This window comes from Mustela lutreola, chromosome 11 (assembly GCF_030435805.1).
Source record: "Mustela lutreola isolate mMusLut2 chromosome 11, mMusLut2.pri, whole genome shotgun sequence".
NCBI classification, from domain to species: Eukaryota; Metazoa; Chordata; class Mammalia; order Carnivora; family Mustelidae; genus Mustela; species Mustela lutreola.
In genome coordinates, this window is record NC_081300.1 from 89,153,033 (window position 1) to 89,180,115 (window position 27,083).

At 49.3% G+C, this 27,083-nt stretch overlaps 1 protein-coding gene across 7 annotated transcripts in view; it reads left to right on the forward strand.

Annotated features, from left to right (window-relative positions):
• Nucleotides 1–27,083, forward strand: part of NOS1 (nitric oxide synthase 1) — a 175,719-nt gene that overhangs the window by 107,002 nt on the left and 41,634 nt on the right. For all 7 annotated transcript variants that reach the window (XM_059140981.1, XM_059140977.1, XM_059140980.1 and 4 more), the window contains exons 4-11: nt 10,386–10,514; nt 11,869–12,014; nt 14,004–14,166; nt 14,943–15,034; nt 17,759–17,900; nt 20,431–20,570; nt 22,223–22,397; nt 25,812–25,913. In XM_059140981.1, the coding sequence (XP_058996964.1) occupies nt 10,386–10,514; nt 11,869–12,014; nt 14,004–14,166; nt 14,943–15,034; nt 17,759–17,900; nt 20,431–20,570; nt 22,223–22,397; nt 25,812–25,913 (1,089 nt within the window). The remainder of the gene's footprint in view (nt 1–10,385; nt 10,515–11,868; nt 12,015–14,003; nt 14,167–14,942; nt 15,035–17,758; nt 17,901–20,430; nt 20,571–22,222; nt 22,398–25,811; nt 25,914–27,083) is intronic.

Below are 27,083 nucleotides of genomic sequence, written 5' to 3' on the forward strand. Positions count from 1 at the left end.
TATGTAAATGACTTGAGAAACTGCCCTTGGTCCATTCTCCCTGCAAAACCTCAGCATTTGAATCAAGCCTTTCTCTGCTTCCCTTCTTTTCTTTCTTTCTTTTTTTTTTTTTTTTTTTTTAAGATTTATTTATTGAGGGGCGCCTGAGTGGCTCAGTCGGTTAAGCATCTGCCTTCAGCTCAGGCCATGATCCCCGTGTCCTGGGATCGAGTGAGTTGGGCTCCCTGCTCAGTGGGGAATCTGCTTCCCCCTCTCCCTCGAACCCCTCTTCCCCTCATACCTTGTGCTCTCTCTCTCTCTCAAATAAATAAATAAAATCTTTTTTTTTTAAGATTTTATTTATTTATTTGACAGACAGAGATCACAAGTAGGCAGAGAGGCAGGCAGAGAGAGAAGAGGAAGCAGGCTCCCTGCTGAGCAGAGAGCCCGATGCGGGGCTCCATCCCAGGACCCTGGGATCATGACCTGAGCTGAAGGCAGAGGCTTTAACCCACTGAGCCACCCAGGTGCCCCAATAAATAAAATCTTTTTTTAAAACGATTTCACTTATTTGAAAGGAAGGGGCAGATGGGGAAAGAGAAAATCTTCAGCCGACTTCATGTCCAAGCAGAGGCCGATGCGGGGCTCGATCTCACGACCCCGGGATCATGACCTGAGTCAAAATCAAGAGCTGGGTCCTTAACTGACTGAGCCACTCAGGCGCCCCTGTGCTTCCCTTCTTATTAGGCAATTCTTTCCTTACCTGCCAGATTTGCTTTCCGAAGGGGGAAAGGGTGAATTGTGTCCTGCTTCAGGGCCGAATGTCTATTTTTCAGTTACTTATTAAGCATCAGTCTGCTCCGTGGATGTGAGGAAGGATTTGGGGTCTGGGGGAGGTGGGATTTCCAATACGGCTCCCCTGTCTTATTCAACTCTCTGCCCTTCTCTCCAGCCTCTTGCTGACACTGACAATCAGGTAGTCAGATAGATGACTGTTACATCAAAATCCCCCTGCCCACCACCTCATCTGGAGCCTGGCATTTCCTCACCCCTGGGGACACGGGGCTTGCTAGCTGCTTTCAAAATGTCAAAATCTGTTGAGAAGCTTTTCTGTACTATGAAGTGTTAGCATTATCCCAGTGCCTAGAAAGCCCCAAATTAGGAGGCGAGGGGAGGGGGGGTCCTCGTGGGTCCCCAGCAATCAGAGGATCAGAGGGGGGACAGGTCGCCTCTCCGCCCAGGCACGCACCCCAGCTGTCCAGCGGGTGCTGGCTTTGCTGAAAGCCGAAAGCAGGCAGCCAGCCCCAGCGGGGCTGCCGCATCTCAGTGAAGGCAAACAGGCAACACTCCCTGCCTCTCAGCGACAACCCAGCCAGCTGCCGGGAAACATGCACGTTAATGACAGCAGGGTAAAAGTAACAAGAACGTGGATCCCCATGCCCCGTTGTAGGGTGTGGCCATTCGGACTCTTGGACTCCCCAGCCCCAGCTCTGGGGACCTCTCCGTTTGGGTCTCCTCCTCCCGGTGACCTTGGCCAGACTACAAAACAGCATCTGCACGGAGGCCCGTTTCCTAACAGGCTCATCCAGTTCTGGGGAGGTGAGGTGTGAGGTGACCACGTCTGTGAGAATAGCAGCTGATAATGTGTGTTGAGCCCCGTCGGGCGTGGTGCTGAGCACCTCATGTCCCCAGTCTCACGGAGCCCCCCCCACTCCAACCCAACGAAGTACTGTCGCCCCCATTTTACAGATGACTGAACTGAGGCACAGAGGGTTCACTTGAGGAAGGTCACGTGACTAGTGAGGGGCCGAGCCCCACAGCCCGCTCTTAATGCTTAAGAACACAGCACAGAATGAGGGCTCTAAAATGTGCATTATCATCATTATTATTATTGCCGTTGTTTTCTTTGGCTGATTACGGTCAGGTTCGTTTAGGTACAGTTTTACTGCTCTTTGTTGCATGGCTAACGTGAGACCGATAGCGCAGGAAGCACATCTCCGTGCCTGGAAAGGGAATGTGAGTAGCCACCAAGTCTCGGTGACAGAGCTGCCCCCTCTCCCTTTGTGACTCCATCGTCATCCTTGTTGATCGTGATCAAGGCAGCATGCGTCTTTCTGCCGCAGGGCTGGGGGTCAGGCTCTAGGAGTCCACAGGGGCCGGCAGCCAGGGTCTACAGTAGAAAGCCCAGGCTTGGAGGACCTGAACCCCACGGCCTGCTCTGTTGCCTGTTAGCTGTTAATTTGAAGATAGTCATTTCACCTCTCAGAGCCTCTGTCTTCCCCTCCCAAAAATGGGTCACCACGAGGAGGAGGAGATGGCCAACAGCATAGCCCTGCTCAGCCACCAAATAGCCATTTGCTAAACATTGCTCATGATGGAAGTTGAGAAGTTCACCATCTGGGCATTGTCTTTTCATCAAATGGTTGCCTTGACTTCCAGTAACTTCCAGAAACTTCCACTTCTGAGATGAGCTACAGACATCACACACACACAGCAGTTATCATACTGTCATAGGTTGCCCTCAAACTGGAGACCAAGAAAAAGCCTCAACAAAGATACTTTCTGGGAACGGATGTGGAACGGAGTCTCCCTCAGCCCCCAGTGACAGCAGAATCCAAACCTTGCTGATATTTTGCTTCCCTCTACCCATGCCATCACCAGCTGGTGACCCTCGGGCTTCTTCTCAGTCGATTAGCCATGAGACCAGCCCTCCACGTCCTTCTACCCCAGGTAGGCAGAGCCAGGGCGGAGCCAGGAAGCGGGGCCTGAATTGATGGGGGTTTGGGTTCAGCCCTGCAGGAATTTCCACATATTTTGCTAACTGTTTGTTTTAATAGTGAGTATATTCAAAGCAAGCTGTCCTGACTGTTTCCAGTGGGACAATGATGTCTGGTTCAGGAATCGGCGATACCACTCCCACGCTTATTCACGGCATCAAACCACATTCGTGTTCTTTTCCCAGATAAGCCATGTTAGGTCAAAGTCCTTTTTCTCCCACACTGTGCACACGGACACCCCTCCAAACAGAGATTCTCAGAGGTTCATAAGACTTTCATTTTCTGAGTGTCGCAAGATACCTTGTAAGGTAAAAAGCTCAAAACATGATCACAAGCCTTGTGCATTTTAAATACTTAGCAAGTTAATGCTTTTAATCAACGCATGCACATAGTACACACGTAATAGAATGGGGTTGGACCACAAGATCATTACAGGATTTCTTTTAAAATCAATTCCTCGTACTCATATACATTTGGTCTGGTAATGGGACCAAGTTCAAAGTTGTCTAATAACATCTGGCCACTTGGCAATATCAGTGCCACGTCAGCATCTACTCAGCAACATAACTTAACGTACTTAAAGACCCCTTAAAGACGCAACTTAAAGACCCCTTCCCTTCAGAGGCCCTTGTCTATCCCAGCTGTGGGATAGCTGGTCTGGCTGTGGAGCACCTCCTTGTAATCACCCTCTGCAGAAAATAGCCTGTTGAATCGGGGATGGGGGGGAGAAAAAGAGGGGGAGAGAGTCAGTGATTTCGAGCTTCCTTGGAGTCATTATACAGAATGAATCGCTTTAGAAATAATGTTTTGAATACACTACTAGGAAATTATACTGGAAAGTCCGAAGCACAGTTGGTTAAGTTTTATAAGTAGCAGTTTTTTCCATCACACAGATGGGGGGTGCCTGCTTATTTATGTGTCTGCCATCCTGGACCCTGACGGGCCTCAGCTCACAACCCGGTTACGCTTGCTGCCCATGGTGCTGCTTGAGACGGCCGTGGAGGGCACGATGTGTGTGTCTGGCCCCTGGGGTGGCTGGCACGGTCCCCAGCTCAGGCCCAGGAGGCTGCCCTCATTTTAGGACAATCCAAGCAGGACAGGCTGCTGCAGGCCTAGAAGGGAGACGCTGTCCCGGGCGCCAACAGTCAGAGTCAGAAGCTACTTGCTTCGTACAGGTTTGGGCTCTAGCTCCTGGATTGTTTCCTAGGGCTGTTATCACGAAACATCACAGACTGGGTGGTTTAAACAGCAGGAACGTTCTGGAGGCTGGCGATCTCCTGAAATCAAGGTGTTGACGGGTTGGGTGGTTCCGAGGGCCGTGAGGGAGAATCCTCCCCAGGGCTCTCTCCGAGCTTGTGGATGGCGTCCTTGTGTTTGTGCGGCCTGGTCCCTGGGTGCAGGTCTGTCTCGAAATTTGCCCTCTTTCTAAGTGGAGTAGGGCCCACCCAAAAGACCTCATTTTAACTTAATGACCTCACTAGAGACCCCAAATAAGACCATAATCTGAGGTGCTGGGGGTTAGGACACCAGCCTATGAATCTGGGAGGGACATAGTTTGGACCCTAACAATTCCTAAAATGTTGTATCTCCCAAGAGCCCTCCATTCCTGCTGTCACGTGCTTGTCCCCAGTTCACAGTGAGCTCCTGACTGTGACAGCCCATAACTGGGGAAGGGCAAGGGGCTTGGCTTCTGTTTCTAGATCTTCCAGATTCTGAGGTCTTGTGTCTGTCTTCCTGCCTTAAAAGCCCCCCTCCCTGCACCTTCCCGTCACTTCTGCTCCTTACTCCCCAACTTCTGCAGAAGGCTCGCGGTCCTCCCACTGCCAGGGGAGCCGCAGAGTCAGTGTTGACTTCGTCCCTCGTCCTCCTACCCTCTCCCCCGCCTGCGGCTGTCTATTCTGCTTCTGGCACCCTACTCTCCTGCACCTCCCACCCCACCACAGCTGCTGCAGCTATGCCCCGCCCTCCCGGCTTCCCCCCTGCACCATGGCATCCGCCCTCCCCGCCCCCCCTGTGCCCCACCCACCCTCCTGCCTTGGGTCTCTCTGCCCTCACCCTCTCCCTCCCACAACCCCTGCGGTTGTGTGTCCTAACCCTTAGCTTTGAAAAGCTCCCCCCCTCCCCGAATCAGGCAGCTTTAAGAGTCCCCCGGTCTCTACTCAATCAAGACAAAAGCCTTTGGCTTAGCATCCAAGGGGCTCTACAATTTTGAAATGCACTTAGATCACGTGTTTGTTGACTTGGGCTGCCATCACGAAATACCACAGGCTGGGTGGCATAGACATAGGAAGTTATTTCTCATAGTTCTGGAGGTTAGCAGTCTGAGGTCAAGCCACCAGCATGGTATTGTCGGGCAAGGGCTCCCATCCTGGCGTGGAGACGGCCACCTCCACTGTGTCCTTATTCTGCCTTTCTGTGTGTGCGTGGAGAGAGAAAGAGAAAGAGGTTTCTCTTATTATTATTATTAGGCCACCAATCCTATCAGATTAGGTCCTACTCTTATGGCCTCTTTTTTTTTAAGGTTTTATTTATTTATTTAAGAGAGAGAGCACACAAGCTCTCTTGTGTGCAAAGGGACAAAGAGCAGAGGCAGAAGGGGAAGCAGGCTCCCCACTGATCAGAGAGCCCAACGTGGGGCTCGATCCCAAGACCCCGGGATCATGACCTGAGCCGAAGGCAGACACTTAACTGACTGAGCCACCCAGGCGCCCCTGTTATGGCCTCTTTTCATCTTAGTTACTTCCCAAGGTCCTGGCTCCAACCGGTTAGGGCTTTAGCGTATGAGTTCAGGAGGGACGCAGTTCAGTCCGTGGCAGACCTCAGGTGTTTGTTGAGTATGTACTATGGGCTGGACACTGGTCTAGGGGCTGGACATAGAGCAAAGTAGACAGTGGGTAGGCGGAAAACTCTATCTGTATGTAAGTATCTGTAGACTTTATATATACGGATCTGTAAGTCATAAGATGTAGATACATGCAGATACGTATACCCTCGCAAGTGCAGTGAAAAGTGCCTTGAAGAAAAATAAAGCATGCAAAGGGAGTAGAGGTTACCAGGGGTGGGGCACTGTTTTAAGGAAACATCTCTAATGCTGTGCCGTTTAAGCAGATGGGGACATAAGTGAAACAACCTAAGCGGTCAGCCACTGGAGGTCAATTCGTTGGCTCAAGAGCCTGCAGTTTGAGGTGCCTGGGTGGCTCAGTGGGTTAAAACCTCTGCCTTCAGCTCAGGTCATGATGCCAGGGTCCTGGGATCGAGTCCCGCATCGGGTTCCCCACTCAGTGAAGAGTCAGCTTCTCCCTCTACCCCTGCCCCCCTGCTCATGATCTCTTGGTCTCTCATCCTCTCTCTCAAACAAATAAAATCTTTAAAAAAAAAAAAAAAATGAGTGTCACCATGTGCCAATAAAACTTTATTTACGGACACTGAAATTTGAACTTCCTGTATCTTGTGTATGTCATGAAACATCAGTCTGCTTTTGATACTTTTATTCGTCAGGCGAAGAATGAAGAAACCATCCTTAGCTTCTGGGATGTGTGAAAACAGGCAGTGGTTGAGCTTTGGCCCATGGGCTGCAGTTTGCAGAACCCTGCACGCAGCTGGATGAGAGTGGGGACCATGGTAGGTCCAAGAACATGAGTCCCCGGCACATAGCAGGTGCTCAACAGGTTATTTGTTGAAGGAGAGGGAGGAGAGAAGGGCGGAGAAGGCAGAGGGAAAGGGTGTCAGGGCGCCTACAAAGCTGAATTCCGGGCTCAGGGCTCTGGGCTTATAGGACCTCTCCTCGCTCTCTCCTCTTGAGCAGTAAGACCATTGCCGTGCATTTCTTCAGGGCTCGTGCAGCCTCCAGAAGCAAAGAGGTGTTGACAGAGCATTTGAAATGCCCACAAGTTCAGAGCCTCCTGGCCCCATTTAGGACCAAACATCCCAGGCCGCCCTCCCACAGAGCCCACGGAGATCTAGCCATACCTCCTGCCACCTGAGAAGCTTCCACTGGCCACCCCAGACACAAATCCAGAAAAGGACACGTGTAGCCGCTGCCCAAAGCCCACTTGTGCCCTGTCCACAGCTTAATAACTCACAAGTGCCCTAATCTGCGTTTTTAGTGAGAACATTCCCGTCCCCACTCAGAAAAGTCATTTGCATCCCCCATGCAGGGCCCCTGACTGCTATATTAATCTCCCCATTTGTCCCCTCCTGAGTCATCTAATATTACTGCTGGCTAATTAAAACATCAAAGCCCCAAGTACAACAGCCCTGCCAGGGACCTCCTAATGCCTGGTTTCAAGTGTGCAGCCCAGCACAGCCCAGGGTGGAAAGGCACGGCTCACGCCCGGGCCCCCAGTTTCTCGGCTCATAGTGACCACCCCTCGCACAACTGGAACCTCAGCAGACGGCCTCTTTCCCAATGCCGGTTACGTCCCTCCTGCCGTACCCTGCCCAGCTGCTGGCTGCCCACCCACCGGCCGCAGCCCACACCTCCTCCTCCCGCCTCCCTGTGCTCCCCACCTGTCGGCCCTCCCACCCCCTGCACGGGTCCTGGGCCCGACCCCAGCGCCAGCACTGCGTCTGATACCCACCCCGACCCCGGTCTGGGTTCCAGCCACTCCCCAGCCCCTGGGGCCGGCATGGGGATGGTCAAGAGAGTTTGCAAACTGGCTGCGTGATGTTCAGTCTTCAGGGAGGACGGCCGGGGTGCCTCCCACTTGGGCGAGATCCGATTTTTTTGGGGGTGGGGGGTTCTCCTGGCTGCAGGCTGCTGGCATAGTCAGAGGAATTAGTCGCTACCAAATCCTGCCCAAAGGTGTGATGTCCATCACCTGCGTATCGGCTGGAGGAGACCGTAGTGGAGACAGAGCTTAAAGAAGCACTGGGGCTGTCTGGCCAGGCTTTCAAAGGAAGTGGCACTGTCCGTGTGGCTTCACGAGGGGACAGAAGGAAAATAGCTTGGAGCTTAGCAAGCAAGAAATACAAATGAGAGCGAAGGGAAGAATTCTTCCGCATCCTTCTTCTGCTCCTGGTGTGATCAGACTAGTCACACTTGTGGCGATGGTCGCACTGATAGGACTAACAGGTGTACTGTAGATGACTGTAGATTATAGTGCTCTAGGGGCACCAGGGTGGCTCAGTGGGTTAAAGCCTCTGCCTTCAGCTCAGGTCATGAACCCAGAGTCCTGGGATCAAGCCCCACATTGGGCTCTCTGCTCAGCAGGGAGCCTGCTTCTCCCTCTCTCTCTGCCTGCCTCTCTGCCTACTTGTGATCTCTGTCTGTCAAATAAATAAATAAAATCTTTAAAAAAAAAAAAGATTATAGTGCCCTAGTCTTCTGGCGTGGATTAGAACGCCAGTAGCGGTATGCGGTGGCCAGCATTCAGGAGGTGATTGGATTCATCCAAGTGAAAGATGATGCTGGTCTGGCCAGGGAGAACAAGATCGGGAACAGGGAGGCTATTGAGAAGCTAAAATGGTTGGGCTTGGGGATGGATCAGGTGCACGGGATAAAGAGAATGATGTCCAGAATAGCTCCCACTCACGGCTTGCACAGGCAGATGGATGGTGAGGCCCAGCACTGAGATGGGAACCACTGGGGGTAACTGGATCTGGCCACCGCAGGGAGTCATGGTACCTCCCATGTGTTCTCTGCTATCACTTGCATGGTTCTGGAGGCTGTGACATGCTCTCACCTCAGGACCTTTGCATAGGCTGGTCTTTTGGCCTGCAAAAGACCAAAAGGTCTTGGTCTTCTCTCTTTGCCTGATTAACAACTATTTGCCCTTCAGGTCTTGATTCAGGAGTCAGATACCCTGAGTGAGGTGCCTCTCCTATGTGCTTCCACAGTCCCTTATACACTGCCAACATCCCACGTTATAGTACCGTGCACTTGGTTATAATGACCGTGACAACTGTCGTCCCTCCCCCCACCCCGCAATGTACACTGAACTCCCTGAGGACAGAGATCACCTCTGTCTGGTTTGTCACTGTAGCCCTGGCCCTTGCAGCCTTGCTTAGAACATAGGAGATACTCAATAAACACATGCTGAATGAATGAATGAACAAATGAATGAATGAATTATGCATAATGACCAAGAGGCCAAGAGGCAGGAGAGTCTAGCAGCTGAGGACATGGTTTGCAGGGCAGACTGCCAGGATTCGATGCCTGGCTCCAGTGTACTAGCTGTGTGACCTCGGACAACCTAATTAACCTCTCTGTGCCTCAGTTTCCTCATCTGTAAAATGGGCATGATAAGATTTTACTTGACATATAGTAAGTGCTTCTTGAATGCCAGTTTTCAGTATTAGCCCTTCGGTGTAGTCTATGATTTCTTTCCTGGACTCAGCCCACTAAATGATAATTCATAGCTTCCTCACCCACCTGAGTTCTCCCAAGCCAAAAAAATGAGGACCCATCTCCTGGCGCTAACCACACTCCTACACTTCCAGCCACACTGGCCTTCTTGCTGATCCTTTGAAGCTTATCCCTACCTCATGGCCTTTGTACTTGCCTTTCTCCTCTCATCATCATATATCCTTATCACTAACTGATATTCTGTCATTCATTTATGGCTTTACTTATGATTTATCTCCACTTCTCTCCTATCAGTGTGCCAGGGCACTTTCTGTCTTGTTCACTACAGTGTCCCCAGTGCCTAACAATGCCTAGCACACAGTAGGTGCTCAATAAATACCATTTGAATGTGTGAAAACCCTGCCGCAAGGTCACTGTGCAGTGCTCCATTCTTTGGCATGACTGTCACTCCACACTCGCTTGTCTTCCCTCTCTCGCTCAGCTGACGTGGCAGGGTGTGCCTGCTGCCTCTCCCTTCCAGTTGCTGACTGAGTGACGCTTGTCTGATGCATAGGCAGGTAGACAATTACTCAGAAACACCTCAGACTGAACGTAATCTTTATTAATGAGGTCTAAACTGGACAGGCCAACATTGGCGAGCCCAGGACTTATCCCCCACCGCTGGCTGGGCATTTTGTATATGGAAGTGAAGACAAATGGGGGGCTGAAATTGTTCAACACGGAGGGGCCCGTCAGTGCAAAGGCCCTGAGGCAGGGACTCACTTGGCATTTTTGAAAGGCAGAAACCTGAAATTTGGGTGAAATATTCTATGCTTCAAAACTTTCTCATTGAATCTTTTCTGTTTTCCTAGTACTCACTAGAAGTAGTGAGTTTGGACTGTATGTAGCAGGAAAGCCCAAACATCCAAAAAACTTGACCTAGCTTCAGGTTTGATTCCTCAGCCCTGAAAGCTGGTACCATTCAGAGAAGCCGACAGCGTCCCTTGGATATTTCCTCATTCAACAAACATTCAGTGAGGTCCTGCTATATGCTGGGACCTGTACTAGACACCAGAGAGGCCACCTTTGAGTTCCTGGCCCCTCCCTGCAGAACAGAACCCAGAAGGCTTTTTCACAGTGCCTCCTTCTGCATAGACAGAGGGACCAGGTTCCCAGCCACCTTGCATGCATCACCCTGGGAGAATGAGTCCTTACTCTGTGCAGATACTTAGTGACTCTGAAAGATGCCAGGAAAAGCGACTCTACTCCCCATCCCCGTGGAGACAGTTTTCCAGTGCCCTCAGGACCCTGTCTAATGTTCCATCCTTCCTTCTCTCCTCAAGCCCCCTGCCTCGGGAAAACAGTCTCCCACAAAGAATGGCAGCCCCTCCAAGTGCCCCCGCTTCCTCAAGGTCAAGAACTGGGAGACTGACGTGGTTCTCACCGACACCCTTCACCTTAAGAGCACACTGGTGAGTATGCCAGCAGAATGTAGACCCAGCTCACACTAACTGCATTTGGTGTTGGCTAAGTCTTTGTGGTGGGGACTGTCCTGTGCACTGTGGGGGGTTTACCATCACTCCTGACCTGTCCCCACAAGATGTCAGTCACCCCGCTGAAGTTCTGACAACAAAAATGTCTCCAGATATCACTCAGTGTCCCCTGGGTGGGAAATCCACTCTCATTTGAGAACTGCTGATAGCTACTGACTCACTCATGGCAATACTTTTTATTATTAAATATTTTTTAGTATTAATATTATTAATATTTTATTGGGTACCTTGAACCCAAAAGAATCCAAGCAGAGGAGTTGCTCATTCCAAACACATTTTCTCTGTCTCTCACTGCCTGACCACTAATGAAATATGGAACGAGCCCTTCCTTGCTTTCACTGTGTGTCAGCTGAACTTTTATATCATATTTTTTTTAATAGCCAGCCAGGCAACATGTTGCTTTACACTTTTGTTGAAAATGACCCTCTTGGAAGAATACTGTATTGGTTAGCTATTGCTGTGTGACGAACATCAAAACTCAGTGGCTTAAAAACAACAATCACTTATTATTTTTCAAAAGTCCGCAGATTGGCTTGGTGGTCTTGTCTCAATTGATCCCAAGCATCAGCAGTCCACCTGAGAGGCCAGCTGTGGGTGGGCTGATCTGGGTGACCTCAACTAGGATAACTCTACTCTGTTTCATATGATCTCTCATCCTCCAACAAGCTAACTTGGCCTTGTTCCCGTGGTGGTTGCGAGGTTTTCAGAGAGAATGAGCAGAAGCACATGAGACCTCTTGAGGCCTAGGCATGGGGTGGACCCAGCCTCACCTCTGCCGTTTTCTATTGGCTAAAACCAGCTCACATTCAAGGAAAGAGGATTTAGACTCCATCCCTCAATGAGAATTGCTATTAAGTCATACTGCAAAGGGTGTAACTATAGGGCACAGAAGAATTGGGGCTACTTTTTTGCAGTCAGCGTCCCACAGATGTGTTTGAATGAGTGACTATAACATGAATCGTGTACACGATTCCATGATCAACATGGAATCAAAAAAGTACTTAGGTACCAGTGAATCTGATTCCCGGGGAGTGCCAATCAGAAAGCCCCTCTTCCCCTCGTTGAGTAGAGCAAACATTTTTAGAACCTTAAACCCCTGTCTATCTTCCCCTTAACTGATGACCGCATCCTACAATTATTTGAAGCTGGTACTTGAGAAATCCCATCTGGGAATTAAAGGCCAGATAAACTCCACAACAAACATCAGATCCAGGCCCACAGCCCCCCTTGTGCTAAAACCAAGCGATCCTCCAACTCTCTCTTTTCCCTCCAGGAAACAGGGTGCACCGAGCACATCTGTATGGGCTCTATCATGCTCCCTTCTCAGCAAATACGAAGGCCTGAAGACGTCCGCACGAAAGAACAGCTCTTCCCTCTCGCCAAAGAGTTCATTGATCAGTACTACTCGTCAATTAAAAGGCAAGTGTGTGTTGACTCTGGGACCCCGGGGGTCAATTACCAAGTACCAGGACAAAGACTTCAGCCCCAGCACTACGATAGCTGAACCAAGACCTAATCATGAAGGCTCTGCCCTCCACACACACAAGTTGAAAGCTGGTGGCTCCAGGGCCACATCTGGCCCCCAGAAATGTCTTTGTTTGGCCTGCAAAGCATTGCTTAAATTTGAAGCATTTCACGTAATTCCATGTCTAGGCATACTACCTTAAAGAAACTCTCACAAGAAACTCTCTTGTTCACCAGAAGACATACATAAAAATGTTTGCTAAAATATTGTTATTAGCAGGGAAAAAAATTAAAATCAAAGAACCAACAGGAAATCACCTCAACTCCTTCAACAGGAGAATGTTTGAGTAACTGGTGGTATTTTCCAAGTCGTGGAATATTATACAGCTGCAAAAAATGAGCCAGTCAGCACCCAGCATGTTCATGGGCACAAAGCTTGCAAATAACTACACCACAAGGAAGAAAGACTAAGTTTGTAAAATAATACATTCCGGGTAGCACCCTTTATATAAACTTTTTAAACATAACAGAGTAGGGACACCTGGGTGGCTCAGTGGGTTAAAGCTTCTGCCTTTGGCTCAGGTTGTGATCCCTGGGATGGAGCCCTGCATCGGGCTCTCTGCTCAGCAGGGAGCCTGCTTCCCTTCCTATCTCTCTGCCTGCCTCTCTGCCTACCTGTGATCTCTGTCTATCAAATAAATAAATAAAATCTTAAAAAAAATAAATAAACATAATAGAGTAATGCTGTACGTGATTTAGGGAATATTTATACATGTGACAAATATATAAAGAAAAGTATGAGATGGGGCTCCCTGGGTGGTTCAGTTGGTCGAGCGACTGACCCCTGAATCAGCTTAGGTCGTGACCTCAGGGTCGTGAGATCGACCCCCACATCAGGCTCGGCACTCAGCACAGAGTGTGGTTGGGATTCTCTCCCCCTCTGCTCCTCCCCCCACTTGAGCATGTGCACGCACACACTCTCACACCCTGAAATAGATAAATAAATCTAAAAAAAAAAAGAAAGAAAGCAAGCATGAGACACTTTTGGGAAGAAAGTGGGTTATAATGGGAACATTGTCTCCAAGGAACTATAATATTTCTCATTTGTTATTTCTTAGGCCTGGGTGATCATTATATATACTATTCTCAATACTTTTTTGTAAGCCCCAAATTTTTCATAATAATATTTTCAACTTCCTAAAATTGAATTCCTTGTCATCGTTTAAAAATTAGAAGAGTTCTCTTTAAAAATCAGATTTCCAGGGGTTCCTGGGTGGCTCAGTCGCTTAAGCATCTATCTGCCTTTGCCTTAGGTCATGACTCCAGGACCCTGGGATTGAGACCCACATTGGCTCCCTGCTCAGCAGGGAGCCTGCTTCTCCCTCTCCTGCTCCCCCTGCTTGTGTTCCCTCTCCATCAAATAAATAAGTAAAATATTTAAAAATAAATCAAAAGTAAATTAAATTATAAATTTTTAAAAATCAGATTTCCAGGAGCACCTGGCTGGCTCAGCTGGTGAAGCACATGACTCTTGACCTTGGGGTTATAAGTTTGAGGCCCACCTTGGATGTAGAGATTACTTAAAAATCAAATCTTTAAAAATAAATAAATAGATACAGAAAAATAAAAATCAGATTTCTAGTTTCTCTTGAAATGAGACTTGGCCTCCTTGGGCCCCCATTCCTGCCAGCAGAGTGCTAGCTACCCCCTTTGAACCAGACGTAGGCTCGCCCGCTGGCCATAGTCCCCACCCAGCCAGTTCGGTCACTGCTGGGCCTTTGTGGGCATCTGAGTTTTCGCAGTCTGCTTGTGCTTGAACGTTGTGTCCACATACCAGCCCAGACTTGCTGTGGCTTTTGCCCTCCTGGAATGGTTCGCTCCTTCCACTGACCCCTAATTCAGGAGAGAAGGTGACACTCCCATGTCCCTTCCTTCCTCACTCAGATTTGGCTCCAAAGCGCACACAGAGAGGCTGGAAGAGGTGAACAAAGAGATTGAAACTACGGGCACCTACCAGCTCAAAGACACGGAGCTCATCTATGGGGCAAAGCATGCCTGGCGGAATGCGTCCCGCTGCGTTGGCAGGATCCAGTGGTCCAAGCTGCAGGTAGGCAGTGAGCTCCTTGGTGGGTGGGGAGGGAAGAGCCTTACCAAGGGTCAGCTCTTTCCAGGGGTACCTGGAAGTCACAGCAAGATAGTGGGTGGTGGTCACAGGGACCCAGATTCTCAGGTCATGACCGACTCTGCCTCATAGTCATGTCTCATTGAGCCAACACAGTGTTTTGTTTTGTTTTTTAAAGGAACTTGCACATCTATCGGTGAGACTTATGCTCTCCACTTTACCACAGACCCTACCATTCTCTTTTGCGTTCCTCCTACTCTCTGATTTATATTCTCTGTGTACTCACTGAAAGCATTAGATTCTGCATCCTCTGCTAAAATTTCTACACCCCCCCCCACCGCACCCCACAGGAATAGTCTGAAATTGCAGGTAGTTTCGTTATCAAGACCAAGGGAGGTTTGTTTGATTGTTATTTGTTTTGTTTTTAAATCCCTGATCCCTAGTAACTCAGCGGGAAATATATCCAGCCCACCCAAGTCTCTCCTTTACTCATCATCCTGTAGCCACCTGTACCTACACACCATGCCTGCTTTCAGGGGGGTTTTCCTGGTTTGATGGACTGGTTATTAGGATAGAGAAACACACACACACACACACACACACACACACTATAAAACCCAACCCGCCCAGGTCTCATTAGCAGAGTGCTCGCTCTCCGAGTGGGACAGCAGGTGGAGTGGGCCCTGGGTTCTCCTCGGCTGCCCTGGGGGAGCCGAGGAGGGAGGGAGGAGGCACCCATTCTCACCACGTGCCCCTGGCAGGTGTTTGATGCCCGCGACTGCACCACGGCCCACGGGATGTTCAACTACATCTGCAACCACATCAAGTATGCCACCAACAAAGGGAACCTCAGGTGAGCCTGCCAGCTTGCGGGAGAGGCGTCTGATGTCCCCAAAGCATTGACCCTTGGGTCTGGAGTTGGCTCGCCTGCCGAGGAAATGCTCCCCCTCTCCTCTCGGGGAGAGGTGCCCAGCTGGGAGAGGTGTCCTGGCTGCTTTGTCCTACCTGCCATACTCCGTCTCTTGGGACTCTTGCATGGGTTGCAAAGCTGCAGTGGCCAAAATCACGTTCAACCCACAGTTTGGTATCAACCCTGTGGAAAGGGCAAGAAAGGGTGTTTCCCATTCCCAGGACTCGGAAAATCCCAGTGCCAGTGGTGACCTGCTTGCACCAGCTCCTGCGGTAGCCTGGGGCTGTCTTAGAATGTTCCTGGATTTAAAAGACAATGTCTCTTCCTGTCGCAGTGGGCATGGCTCCTTCAGGTTCCACCAAGCCGAGCCACACCTTGGACTCTTCTCGCCCCAAACAAAGAACAATGGCCCGGGCAGCAGGCTAAGGCAGGGAGGCTCCGGCGTGGGCTGGTGGCTTCCGCGCTGGCAAGTTGCTGCTGGATGGAACAGCGGGGGCCCTGCGGCTGGCCAGTTCTATTTGTCAGGCTTCTGCCCTGTCAGGTTCTGGCCCAGCATCTGGTCCCAGCTGCTGCGGACCAGCCCCGTGGTGGGTCCCGGTGTGCCACTGTAGGGAGAGTCCCTGAAAGGAGATGCAGATTCCCTGCACTGAACTCATCCCCATAGTGGCTTGCTTGCGTGAAGCATGAGTTTTTCTGGCCATGTCCCTTCCTTGAGAAGGAAACACCGTTCCAGCTGAGCCCGCCAGGAGGGAAGGAGGCTGTAACAGAAGCCCAGAGCCTGCTTGGGGAATCGGTCTTTCAATCTTTTCCTAAAAGACCTCAAAGCTCGGAGAACATCAAAGAACCGTATTCTATATCCTGAGTGTCAAAGGAGAACCCCGTGAGGTCTCAGCCCTCCAGGAGCTTAGGGGCTGTTCTGGTAGTTTCTAAATGGTGCTATTACAAAGCAATACTGGGGGGGGGGGGGTGTCACCAAAAGCCAGACAGTGCACCTCCCCTTTTTTTAGTTATTAATTGTGGGGCTTCTTGAGATCTTCTCCTAAAGAAAATATTCAACTGGTTCTCTCTCTCTCTCTCTTTTTTTTTTTTTTGACAACCACACATCTGGACATGATAGGAAGGCCAACAGAGAATGTATACCATATACAGAAATAATCTAGCCATAACAGAAGAAGCAGGCAAAGGAGAAGAAGGGAGGGAGAGGGAGATGTAAGGCATTCAATCTGCCGTTCAGTGAAATTATGTTTAGGAGACATAAATGGGTTCTGTTTCTCCTGTTGGTCTCAGTTCCCGCACACAGAGTAAGCATTCCACCCGCTGAGTGTGATTCTGGTGTTTCTAAACACGCTTTTTAAATATATATGTTACACAAACACCCTTTATCTGGTGCTCAACCAAAGAAACAGCAGCGTGTTTTACTGCTGAAGGGAACGCTGTCAGTTTGACTCATTCTGTGTTCATCTCCAATATGGCGCCCTTGCTAGGCTGCTGTTGAGAGCACTCTTGGCTCCGTGGGACGCCTACCTTCAGCCCTCGTTCTAGACTCATCCCCACCTGGTGCAATGCACCTTCCCTGCAGTAGTAACTGAAATACAGTCTTAGGCACACGGTAAGACCCACAGGTACTCAGAAAGGAGGTGGCCCTGGGAACAGATAAGACGGGATGCTTTGTAGAGGAAGTGAATCTGAGTCCGGCCTTGAATTTGGGCACATGACAGCAGAGAAGGGTTCCGCCAACATGGGCAGCAGGGCCACATTGCAGTGGCAGAATGTGTAGAGGAGGAGATCTCTAAGCAATGGGCTAGACCTGCCCCATGATCCTCACATGGACACAAGCCAGGGTGGCGGCTCCCCTAGCCTGGGATTGAGTCCGCAGATGGCGCTGACGAGTCAGGGTGGCCGGAGCTCCTGGGATGAGTTCACATTGAACCACGTTGTGAAGAAGTCATTCTCCTTTCTATTGTTTTCAATCCTTCTGATGATGCTAAAGAGGAAGTCTCAGTTTGGTGAGGAAACCTCCATAACACCTCTCTATTGCTGCTGATCTCCCCATCAGAGGTGCTCCCCAGAGCACAACACCTTCCTGCAATGTAATAACGGTATATGGTCTCCTAGCTACCTGTTTAGGTAGGCGAGGCCAGTGGCGATCTCCGGTTTTCGTTTAAAGCGAATAAATAGGAGTGCAGGGGAAGCACTAGGGGTTCTTCTTAGCTGTAGGTGTGTAGACTTCCGAATGGTACTGGGGGTGGGCGGGTGGGGCGAGAAGTTAAAGTTGGAGATAAGAGCGAGACTGGAACTGGGAATCAGTGGTGGGCTCTTAGAGGGAAGGAGGATCCCACATTGTTTCTCCGCAGATCACCTCCTGCCAAAGACCCCTGGGAAACTAGCCCACGTCAAGAGTGATTGAGTCTCCACTTAGGGCAGCAATCTTTGCTTTTCTGTAGGCTGGCGTGGGACCTCCCATCCTCCACCCTGCCTCAGACCAGTGCTCCTGTGGAGGGACAGGACATAGTCCCTCCCTTCCAACAGCAGCTCTGTGGTCCCTTGGGGACCTTGGCACAGAGGTCATCCATCCTGAGCCTCACGCACTGGGTGACACCCTTTCCAGCAAGTCCGTGAGGCTTAAGCCCCACCCTGACAGCAAATGTCCCCCTCTCTCCGCCCCAGGTCTGCCATCACCATATTTCCGCAGAGGACCGATGGCAAGCACGATTTCCGGGTCTGGAACTCCCAGCTCATCCGCTATGCCGGCTACAAGCAGCCCGATGGCTCTATCCTTGGGGACCCAGCCAATGTGGAATTCACAGAGGTATGTGCCCCCGTGGCCCCTGCCTGGGCTCTAAATCCCCCAAACTGGCTTCATCCACAACCTTTTCTTACTTTAATGTGATCGTCATAGGGAAAGCGGCCAGTGGGGTACCACTGACTCCTCTCCAGACCTCCTGCTCCTTTTGGCTGCCCCTACTCCGTCTGGTGCCCTTCCAGCTGGCCATTTGGTCATCTTCATCCATTACCTCCCCCAGCTCTCATGATAGGAACTGTTGTCCCACTTCCCAGATGACTAGACTGAGTCTCACCGTAGCCCAGTGAGTTACCCAAAGCCACCAAATGAGCACAGAGAAAGCTGGACATGCAGTCCACATCTGCCTCCCACGAGCCGGAGAGGAGCTGACACGCATACCGGTTCTGAGCCCGGTAATACATTAGACTCCTATCATTCATTCATCCGTTTACCCGGGTCTACCTACCCAGCCCTTCTTTGGATGGGCTTGTCTCTGCATCGTACCAAGATGACCCCAGTTTCTGGTGGCCCAAGTCAGTTCATAAAAGCTGGCAGGAAAATGAACACCACCATCTCCCCATCTGTGGGGCTGCAGACAGGTAGCACAGGAAATGCACAGGAGCTTCTCGCACCTGTGCCCGTAGGAGACACCGCAGGCAGACCCATGCTCCCGGGCACACAGCCCAGCTCCCCTCTTACTTATCACCCGCTCATCCCCAGCTGAAGTTCATCTCTGTTCTTTCGTCAAACACCGCCCCTCAGGACAGAGCTGGCAAGACCAAATGCTTCTCCAGTCCCTCAAGACAGCTGACTTCATTTGCATGTGGCTTTTCTTATTAAAATACTATTATGGAGGAGAAGGGGCTGTAACCAGGGCGACCAGGAGTTGCACCTGTGCCGATTCCGACTCAGCCAGACTCTCGGCTCCACTTGGCTGAGCGCTAACTGCAAAGTTGGCTGACCTTGTCCTCCTGGCCACCGGAACAGAAATGCCACAGCATCTTCTTCCCCTTCTGTCTCCAGAAACCTTGCTGACAGCCCGTGTTTTCCTAAGCCCCTGATTTCGTGCTTCTTCTTTCTATGGACACTGCAGACAGAAACACCCCAAACATAACCATAACCGTGTCTTTTGAAACCCACTCTCCCTGTGCTGTCCAGTGGGGCAGCCCCTGGCCACATGTGGCTGGTGAGCCCCAGAAAAATCCAAATTGAGGTGTGTCGCAAGTGTAACACCAGATCTCGAAGATTGAGAACAAGACAGAGAGTGGAAGATAGCTCATTAATAATTTTCATCTTGATTACATATTGAAATAATATTGTAGATAATTTTAGACTATTATATTTATTAAAAATTAATATACCAATTGAATTAATAAGTGTATTGACATTTGTTAAATGTCTTTTATTATAGTAATATTAATAATGTATTTAAGAATTTATCATGACATTAATGATGATTAATACATTTAATTATATGTTATATATATTTGATATATTGGATAACTATATTACATATTTAACGTAAATGTTAAATATATTATTAGAATATATATATATATTGCTATTGGTACTGTACTTAATATAATATTGGTAAGTTAATATTGATATAATAAATATTATAATTATGATGATAATTAGTAATCTAATATTATTGAAATTAAAATATATTATTTAAATGAGCCTATTATCGAAATTATTTCACTTGCTTTATATTTGGGCTCCTTTTTCACTTTTTTAAATGTAGCTACTAAAGGGGAGCCTGGGTAGCTCAGTCGGTTAAATGTCTGCTTTCGGCTCAGATTATGAGGGATCGAGCTCCATATCAGGCTCCCTGACCAGCAGGGAGTCTGCTTCTCCCACTCACTCTTCGTCTCTCTCTCTCTCTCTCTCTCAAATAAATAAAATCTTATTTAAAAAATTAAAATTTAAGGGCCACCTCAGTGGCTCAGTCGTTAGGCGTCTGCCTTCAGTCTGGGTCATGGTTTCAGGGTCCTGGGTTCGGGCCCTGCATGGGGAGGGGGGTCCCTGCTCAGCGGAAAGCCTCTCCCACTCCCCCTGCTTGTGTTTCCTCTCTGACTCTGTCTCTCTCTGTCAAGTAAATAAGTAAAATCTTTTTAAACAATTAAAATTTAAAAATTAAATTAAATTACATGTAGCTACTAAAAAATTTTCAATTACCTATGTGGCTTACTTTATATTTCGATTCGACATCTGCTCTAACAGATGCATTTATGCACAAATTCTAATCATTCCACCCTCATCAAATGTGGTAGGTTCTCTATCTCAGGGTACCCAATGCACACAGTTCCAGAGTGAGTACCTAGGACGTGCCAGACCCTGGGCTTGAGGGTGGTGTAGATAAAACAGTCAGATTCCTTTCTTGCCATCCGGGAGTCCCTAGTGGACAAGAACAACTTGGCCCAGAGCCTCCAGAGGAAAGTGCCATTGGCCGGCTTGCACTGGGATCTCTGCGCCTTCTTCCCCCCGCTGCTGTGGCTAGGGAGCCTGGGGTACGGTAGCAGTGGAGGTGGTGTGACCTGGCCACTTCTGGTTGCAGATCTGCGTCCAGCAGGGCTGGAAACCCCCAAGGGGCCGCTTCGACGTCCTGCCACTCCTGCTCCAGGCCAACGGCAACGACCCCGAGTTGTTCCAGATTCCCCCAGAGCTGGTGTTGGAAGTGCCTATTAGGCACCCCAAGTAAGAAGAACTGGCAGGGGGAGGGAGGTGGGGGAGGATTCACCCAGTGCCCCTCTCTGCCTCTCCCTAAGCCCCTAACTCTCCCTCTAGCCCAGACAGAGGCAGAAAGTGGGTCTTGGTTCCTTGCTCACAGTGGATTCCCCCAAGCAGTAAGTCCTCCTTGACCAGCCAGGAGATGACCATCTCTTCTGAGCCATAATCTCCCTCCTCACCCCACTCCTATGCAGTCAACCGGGACCTGCCCTTTTCCAGCCTTTTTCCAGCTTTCCAGAAAGCCAGAAGCACCTCCTGTCTTGTTGTGGGCACTCATTTTAAATAGAGCTGTTTAAAACTATGTGACCTGACGTGGGTCAAGTCCAGAAGGAATTTGGAGCCAGGAAGGAACTATAAGAGCCGGGCCAGCAGCACAAGCAGAATTCACACTTTGAGAGTGAAGGAAATCCATAGTGAGACCCTGACCTTGGAGGCAAAATGGGGGTGGGGAGGGCAAAAAACTCAATAATCCAAATATTATTTTAATGCAATCTTTTTATAAAAATTAATTTTGTACCAAAAAATTTATCAAACTTTAATTTTTAAATGTTTATGTGAAAATTTTAAGTAAAGGTGGGATCCAGTTCAGGGCTGAAATTCAGGTAAAGCAAGCAAGGTGAGCCATGCATGTGCAAGTGAGACCTGTCTTTATTTAAAGTTTTGATGGTTTGTTGTGGATTTTTTTGGGGGCCGGGTACTGATTTTTTTTGGAAAACATGGAGTTAATTTAGAATATAATGTTAAAAAAAAAAAATAGTACTGGTCTTGATTACTGAGTTTGTTAGAGCCGTCTTAAATTTTGCACCCAAGGCTAGAGCCTTAATGACTTCACCCTCGTCCCGTCCCTGGAGAGGGAGCCCCTGAAGCTCCTGAAGCTCCTGACACTGCCCAGTATCTGGGAACTCACCCAATCTTCCCGGTGAAACCTGGCCTACATTCATCAATGCATTCCATCAACATGGTTTATGAATCCTGCTCTGGGCCAGGCATTGTGCAGCCCTTCATAGCTGAGTTGGTCGCTGCCTCCATGGTGTTCTCCATCCCAAGAAGGAGAACTTGCACATACTCTTACCTAAATAAATATTTAATTCTAATAAAGTGCTACAAAAGAAATTGTATGATCCCCAGAGGCATCAAGTCACCTGACCCAGCCTAAACTGAGCATCAGGGAGGGCTTCCAGAGTAAGCAATATTTTAGCTGAGAATTAAAGGTTAGGTAAGGGCTGGGCAGACACAGAAGGAAGAGAAAGGATCCCGGGAGGAAGGACATGCCGTGCAAAGGCCCTGGGGTAGGAAGGAATTTGGCAAGACTCCCTTCCTCCTGAATTAGCTTTCAGAATGGGTTCGGGAGATCAATGGCAGCCCAGTACAGGGGCTCCCAGGCTTGCATGTTCCTCCACATCACCTGGGAGACACGTTAAAAATGTGTATCATTGGGCCCAGCTCTGGAGCCTGCGATCCTACTGGTCTGAAATGGAGCCCAGGGGTCAGGGACTGACCTAGCGAGGCCCAGGAGGCTGCTGGCATTTCCACATCCCCAGACTCCCGACTGCCCCACCCACGCGTCTGCCTGAGAGTCTCCTGCCCCATGGTGACCTGGGCCGTGTCACTGTTCGCAGGTTTGAGTGGTTCAAGGATCTGGGCCTGAAGTGGTATGGCCTCCCCGCTGTGTCCAACATGCTGCTGGAGATTGGCGGCCTGGAGTTCAGCGCCTGCCCCTTCAGTGGCTGGTACATGGGCACGGAGATCGGCGTCCGTGACTACTGTGACAACTCTCGATACAACATCCTGGAGGTGAGGTCCCTCCCTGGCCATCGCAATGGGCAGGCAGGAGGCAGAGGGGGCGGGCCCAGCGCTCTGTCCCCACGTCCGAGCTTTGGCTCTTGGAAACCCGAAGAGGTTAGAACAGAGGCTGCACCGCGAGTGAACCCCCCGGTAATCCCAGATTGTCTGCGGCGGGAACAGCACAGGGGCTGTGAGCTAGGCACTGTGCCAAGCACTGTGTATTGCCTCTGAGTCTGATAATCCCCATTTCACAGGTGAGGAAGCTGAGGTCTTTCAGAGATTAGAGGACAAGATCAAGGTCACCCAGCTAGCCAGTGGCAGAGTGGGGATGAGAACTCAGTCTGACTTATGGTCCAAGTTCCTAACCATCCGGCTTACACAGCCTTTTATTAGAATGGTTTGAAAATGACCCATGAACTCGGGATGTTTCTTGCCTCTTTCCTGAAAAACAAGGCAGGAGGATTGGCGCTGGTGTGTCAGCATATGCACGTCTCTGTGGAGGGTCTGATTCCCTCCTTGGCTGAGTCATCCTCATCTACTAAGGGCTGCTAGGGTAGCGTCTGGAGCTCGAATCTGGCAGATGCCTCAGGATAGCTGTGGTCTTGCCAGCAACTGTTATTCCTAACAACTGTCTGCCGTGGCCGGCGGTGTTTCCAAAGGAGGCAAGAGAAACAGAGAAGTGAAGCACTGGGCCTGTGTCACACAGTAAATAAAGCAAGACTGGAACTCATAATCGAGCATTAGGTTTCTGTTGTTAAAATCTGTGGGTGTGGGGCGCCTGGGTGTCTCAAGTCGGTTAAGTGTCTGCCTTCAGCTCAGGTCATGATCCCAGGGTGCTGGGATTGAGCCCCGCATCGGGCTCCCTGCTTAGTGGGGCATCTGCTTCTCCCTCTCCCTCTGCCACTCCCCCTGCCTATGACTGTTCTCTCTTTCTCTCTCTCTCTAATAAATAAGTAAAATCTTTAGAAATAATAATAACAAAATAGGGGCGCCTGGGTGGCTCAGTGGGTTAAGCTTCTGCCTTCAGCTCAGGTCATGATCCCAGCGTCCTGGGATTGAGCCCCACATCAGGCTCTCTGCTCAGTGGGGAGCCCTCTTCCCCCTCTCTCTCTGCCTGACTCTCTACATACTTGTGATCTCTCTGTCAAATAAATAAATAAATAAAATCTTAAAAAAATAATAACAAAATAAAGTCCATGGGTATTCACATGGATAACCTTGAAGACATTGTGCTAAGTGAGATAAGACAGACAGAGAAAGACAGATGCTTTGCGATATCTCTTGTATGTGGAATCTAAAAAGGCCAATTTCATAAAGAGAGAACAGAATGCTGGTTACCAGGGGCTGGTGGGTGGGGGAATTAGGGAGGAGACGTTTCAGGGTGCAAACTTGCAGTGGAAAGATAAATAAGTTCTAGAAATCTAATGCAGAGAAGAGTAATTATAGTCAACAATACTGAATTATAAACTTCAAAGTTGCTAAGAGACTGGGTCTTAATTGTTCCCAACACAGAAAAAGAAATAATAATTATGTGACATGATAGAGGTGTTAACTAACAGTGGTAATCATATTGCACCATATAAATGTATCAAACCAGCACCTTAAGTCTGTATACCTGAAACTCACACCAATGTTATATGCCCACGATGTCTCAATTTTTTAAAAAAAAATCCCATGGGTATTAGCTTGGAAATGGAAGCCAGGGGTCCTCAGCCTTGCCACACACTGGAATTACCTAGGGGACTATATTATGCCTGAGTGCCACTCACTGGGATTTAGATGTAATTGCTCAGGGATAGAGCCTCAATACCAGCATTTTTCAAAGCTCCCTAGAAGATTCTATTGGGCAGCCACTGATCTCTGCAAACTTACAGCAGGAAAGGAAAAGATGTTTCAGGCAATTTCCATAGATGTGACTCCAATCACATTTGGGGATTTTTTTTTTTTTTTTTAAATCATAGAGTCTTTTTTTTTTTTTTCCTGCAACTGCTTTCCATTTTTGTAACCACAGTAATGGTGGGGCAGTTACAATGGCAACATCATGGCCACAGACACTTTGCTCTCGTAAGATAACTCAAGTTTTGTAGGTATTTATGGAAAATGGAAAATGTCTTTCTTTCTGTGGATATGCCACTGCCAAAGGACCACAGCAGACCCTCGCACCCCAGCCGCAAAGAATGGATTAATATGAGATCTGCTTTCGAGGTCTCTGCTTACATTTCCATTGTAGGCAGTCCTCCCGGAGTAACTTAAATGAGACACTCCCGCGCCAGCTCTCCCAGTCTGATCTCTGTTATGTACAAATGTTGACAGCCGGGCTGGGAAGCCGTTTCCCCAAACCTGAGAAATTGTCGCCTCCTAGCCCCATAATGAGACCTGGGCTCCCACAAGTGACTAGAATTGACAGAGGAAGGAAAAGCAAAGCTCTAATTAATGAATTTGCCATTGGGTCTTCCCCTCTCCTGACATCAGCCCCTGGTTCAGCTCGAGTTGTAACGCATCAGGAGCTGGTTTGTTTCCATTGTAGCCAAGGCAGTCAGCTAGCTGGGTAGCTGCTCTCAGGTGTTGGAGGTTGGGCCCCTGCCTGGGCCCCAGCTCCAAGGCCAAATGGCTCTATGGATCTCACTGAGCCTCAGTTTCCTTATCTGTCAGATAGACTCAAGGCAGGTGTTTCCCTGAGCTCAAAGCCCCTGCAATGTGGGTCCCAAGCATGGCTACTCTCCAGACATAGAGCAGGATCAGTGGAGAGCTTTTCCTTCTAGAAAGCAGATGATGTCACTTCCAGACCCACTCTTCTGCTTAAAACCCTCCAAAGACCCTCTCCATGATATCTGGAATGAAATCCTGACTCCTAGGCTTATCCCAAATCCTGCACGATCCAGTCCTGCCTCTCTCTCCCACCAACTCCCCTGGCTTACTGCTCCCACCCCTCAAATACACTGGCTTTCCTTCTGTATCTTAGATGGTACAAGCCTCATCTCACCTCAGGGTCTTTGCACCTGGGCTGTTCTCTCTGCCTAGAACCTTCCCTCCATAGACCTGCAGATATCATCTTGCTTCTTCTCATCATCTGGGTCTCACCCGATAATGCCACCTCCACAGTGGGTCTTTCCTGACTACCCTGGCTCAGTCTGGCCCCCTCACCCCTCTTCATCGCCCTCCCTTGTCTTATTTTCTCCCTAGGAATTAGCATTTATCACAATATTAACTGTCTCTCTCCCTCACTAGAAGGTAAGCTCAAAAATAAAATGGCCACCCAAGTCACTCTAGCTTTCTGCTACCAGCGGGTTCTCAATAAAAAAGTCTTTAGAGTGAGTTTGACAGCCTGGCATTGAGTTGGCTACTTGGTGAAGAAGTTCATTGGTAGCCCTGTCTCTCCTGCGGGGGCCCAGCCTGTGAGTCTGTGCTTCGTTCCTGTTTCAGGAAGTGGCCAAGAAGATGAACTTGGACATGAGGAAGACATCCTCCCTGTGGAAGGACCAGGCGCTGGTGGAAATCAACATTGCTGTTCTCTATAGCTTCCAGGTAGCGCAGGGCACACGCCCTGGTTGGCACATCTCCAGGGGGCACTAAAGCCTTCCAGAGGCTTGGAACAGAAGGTCAAGAGACCTGGCTGCCAGGAGTGGGGAGATCTGTTCACCAGCAAGTTCTACTTCCCAACACACATGCCTTGATCTCCGTTTTGGAACTTGGGTGGAGACCGTTTGAGGAAGAGATGAATAGGTGGGGGGAGGGGCATTGGGACTTGTTGCTTATGATTTATTGGAATTGGGACGCCAGGCATCCTCTGTGTCTTGCCACCTCTTTGGGGTTCAGACTATCACATAACGGACACGAATACCCATCTTCATTATCAGAAGCATATCGTCCCTCTGAATGTGTGGATCAGTGGTAGGTGGAATTACATAGGATGGCTGTAGAATGAATGGATCAAGTCCTGGGTAGATATGAATACGGACCATGGGCCTCCATGTCAGGTGTAGGGAGAGTGGGCACATGCAGGAACATCCCAGGGAGGAGACAGGTTGAGTTGGCATGAGGGGGAAGGAAGTTCCCTCTACTGTCTTAAGTGTGGAGGAGTGGGTTTTGGGGAGTCATTGAGAAAGATGGAGCACAGTTTGGCGGGTTGGGGGCCTGGCGTGAAGACCAGTGAGCCAGAGATAGGAGAGATTTGAGGCAGGATGAGGAATTGAGGAAGGAAGATGTGGAAAGGGGCAGGGGTTTGTGGACAGAGAGGGAAAGCGCTCTTCAGACAAGGTTCAAATCCAGACCAGCCAACCAGCACGGGCCCAGGGGGGTGGGTTACCTAGATAGGCAACCCACCCACCTCCACCACAATTTCTGTGTCTTAATTTTAATAAACTCCTCCTGAGTACTTAAAAATGCTTAAGAGGATTTTATATCAGCACTATAAATGGAGGGTCAGTATCAGTTGCCATAAATAGAAGGTAATATAATATTAAATAAATTAATAAGCAAATAAACACAAGGGAAACAATACAGAGTTGTTAAATTCTGGCTCAGTGCTGCCTGAGGTTGCTCTCTCTGGTGAAAAATGGCGGTGGGGGAGGAAGGAGAGAGGAAAATTGGCAAGAGAAGCGTTAAAAACGGGTTAGCACCAAAAGGAGACTCCCCTGGGTACAACTGAGAGGGATGTGTGGAGAATCACTTCACACGGCCTCATGTCATCTCCGG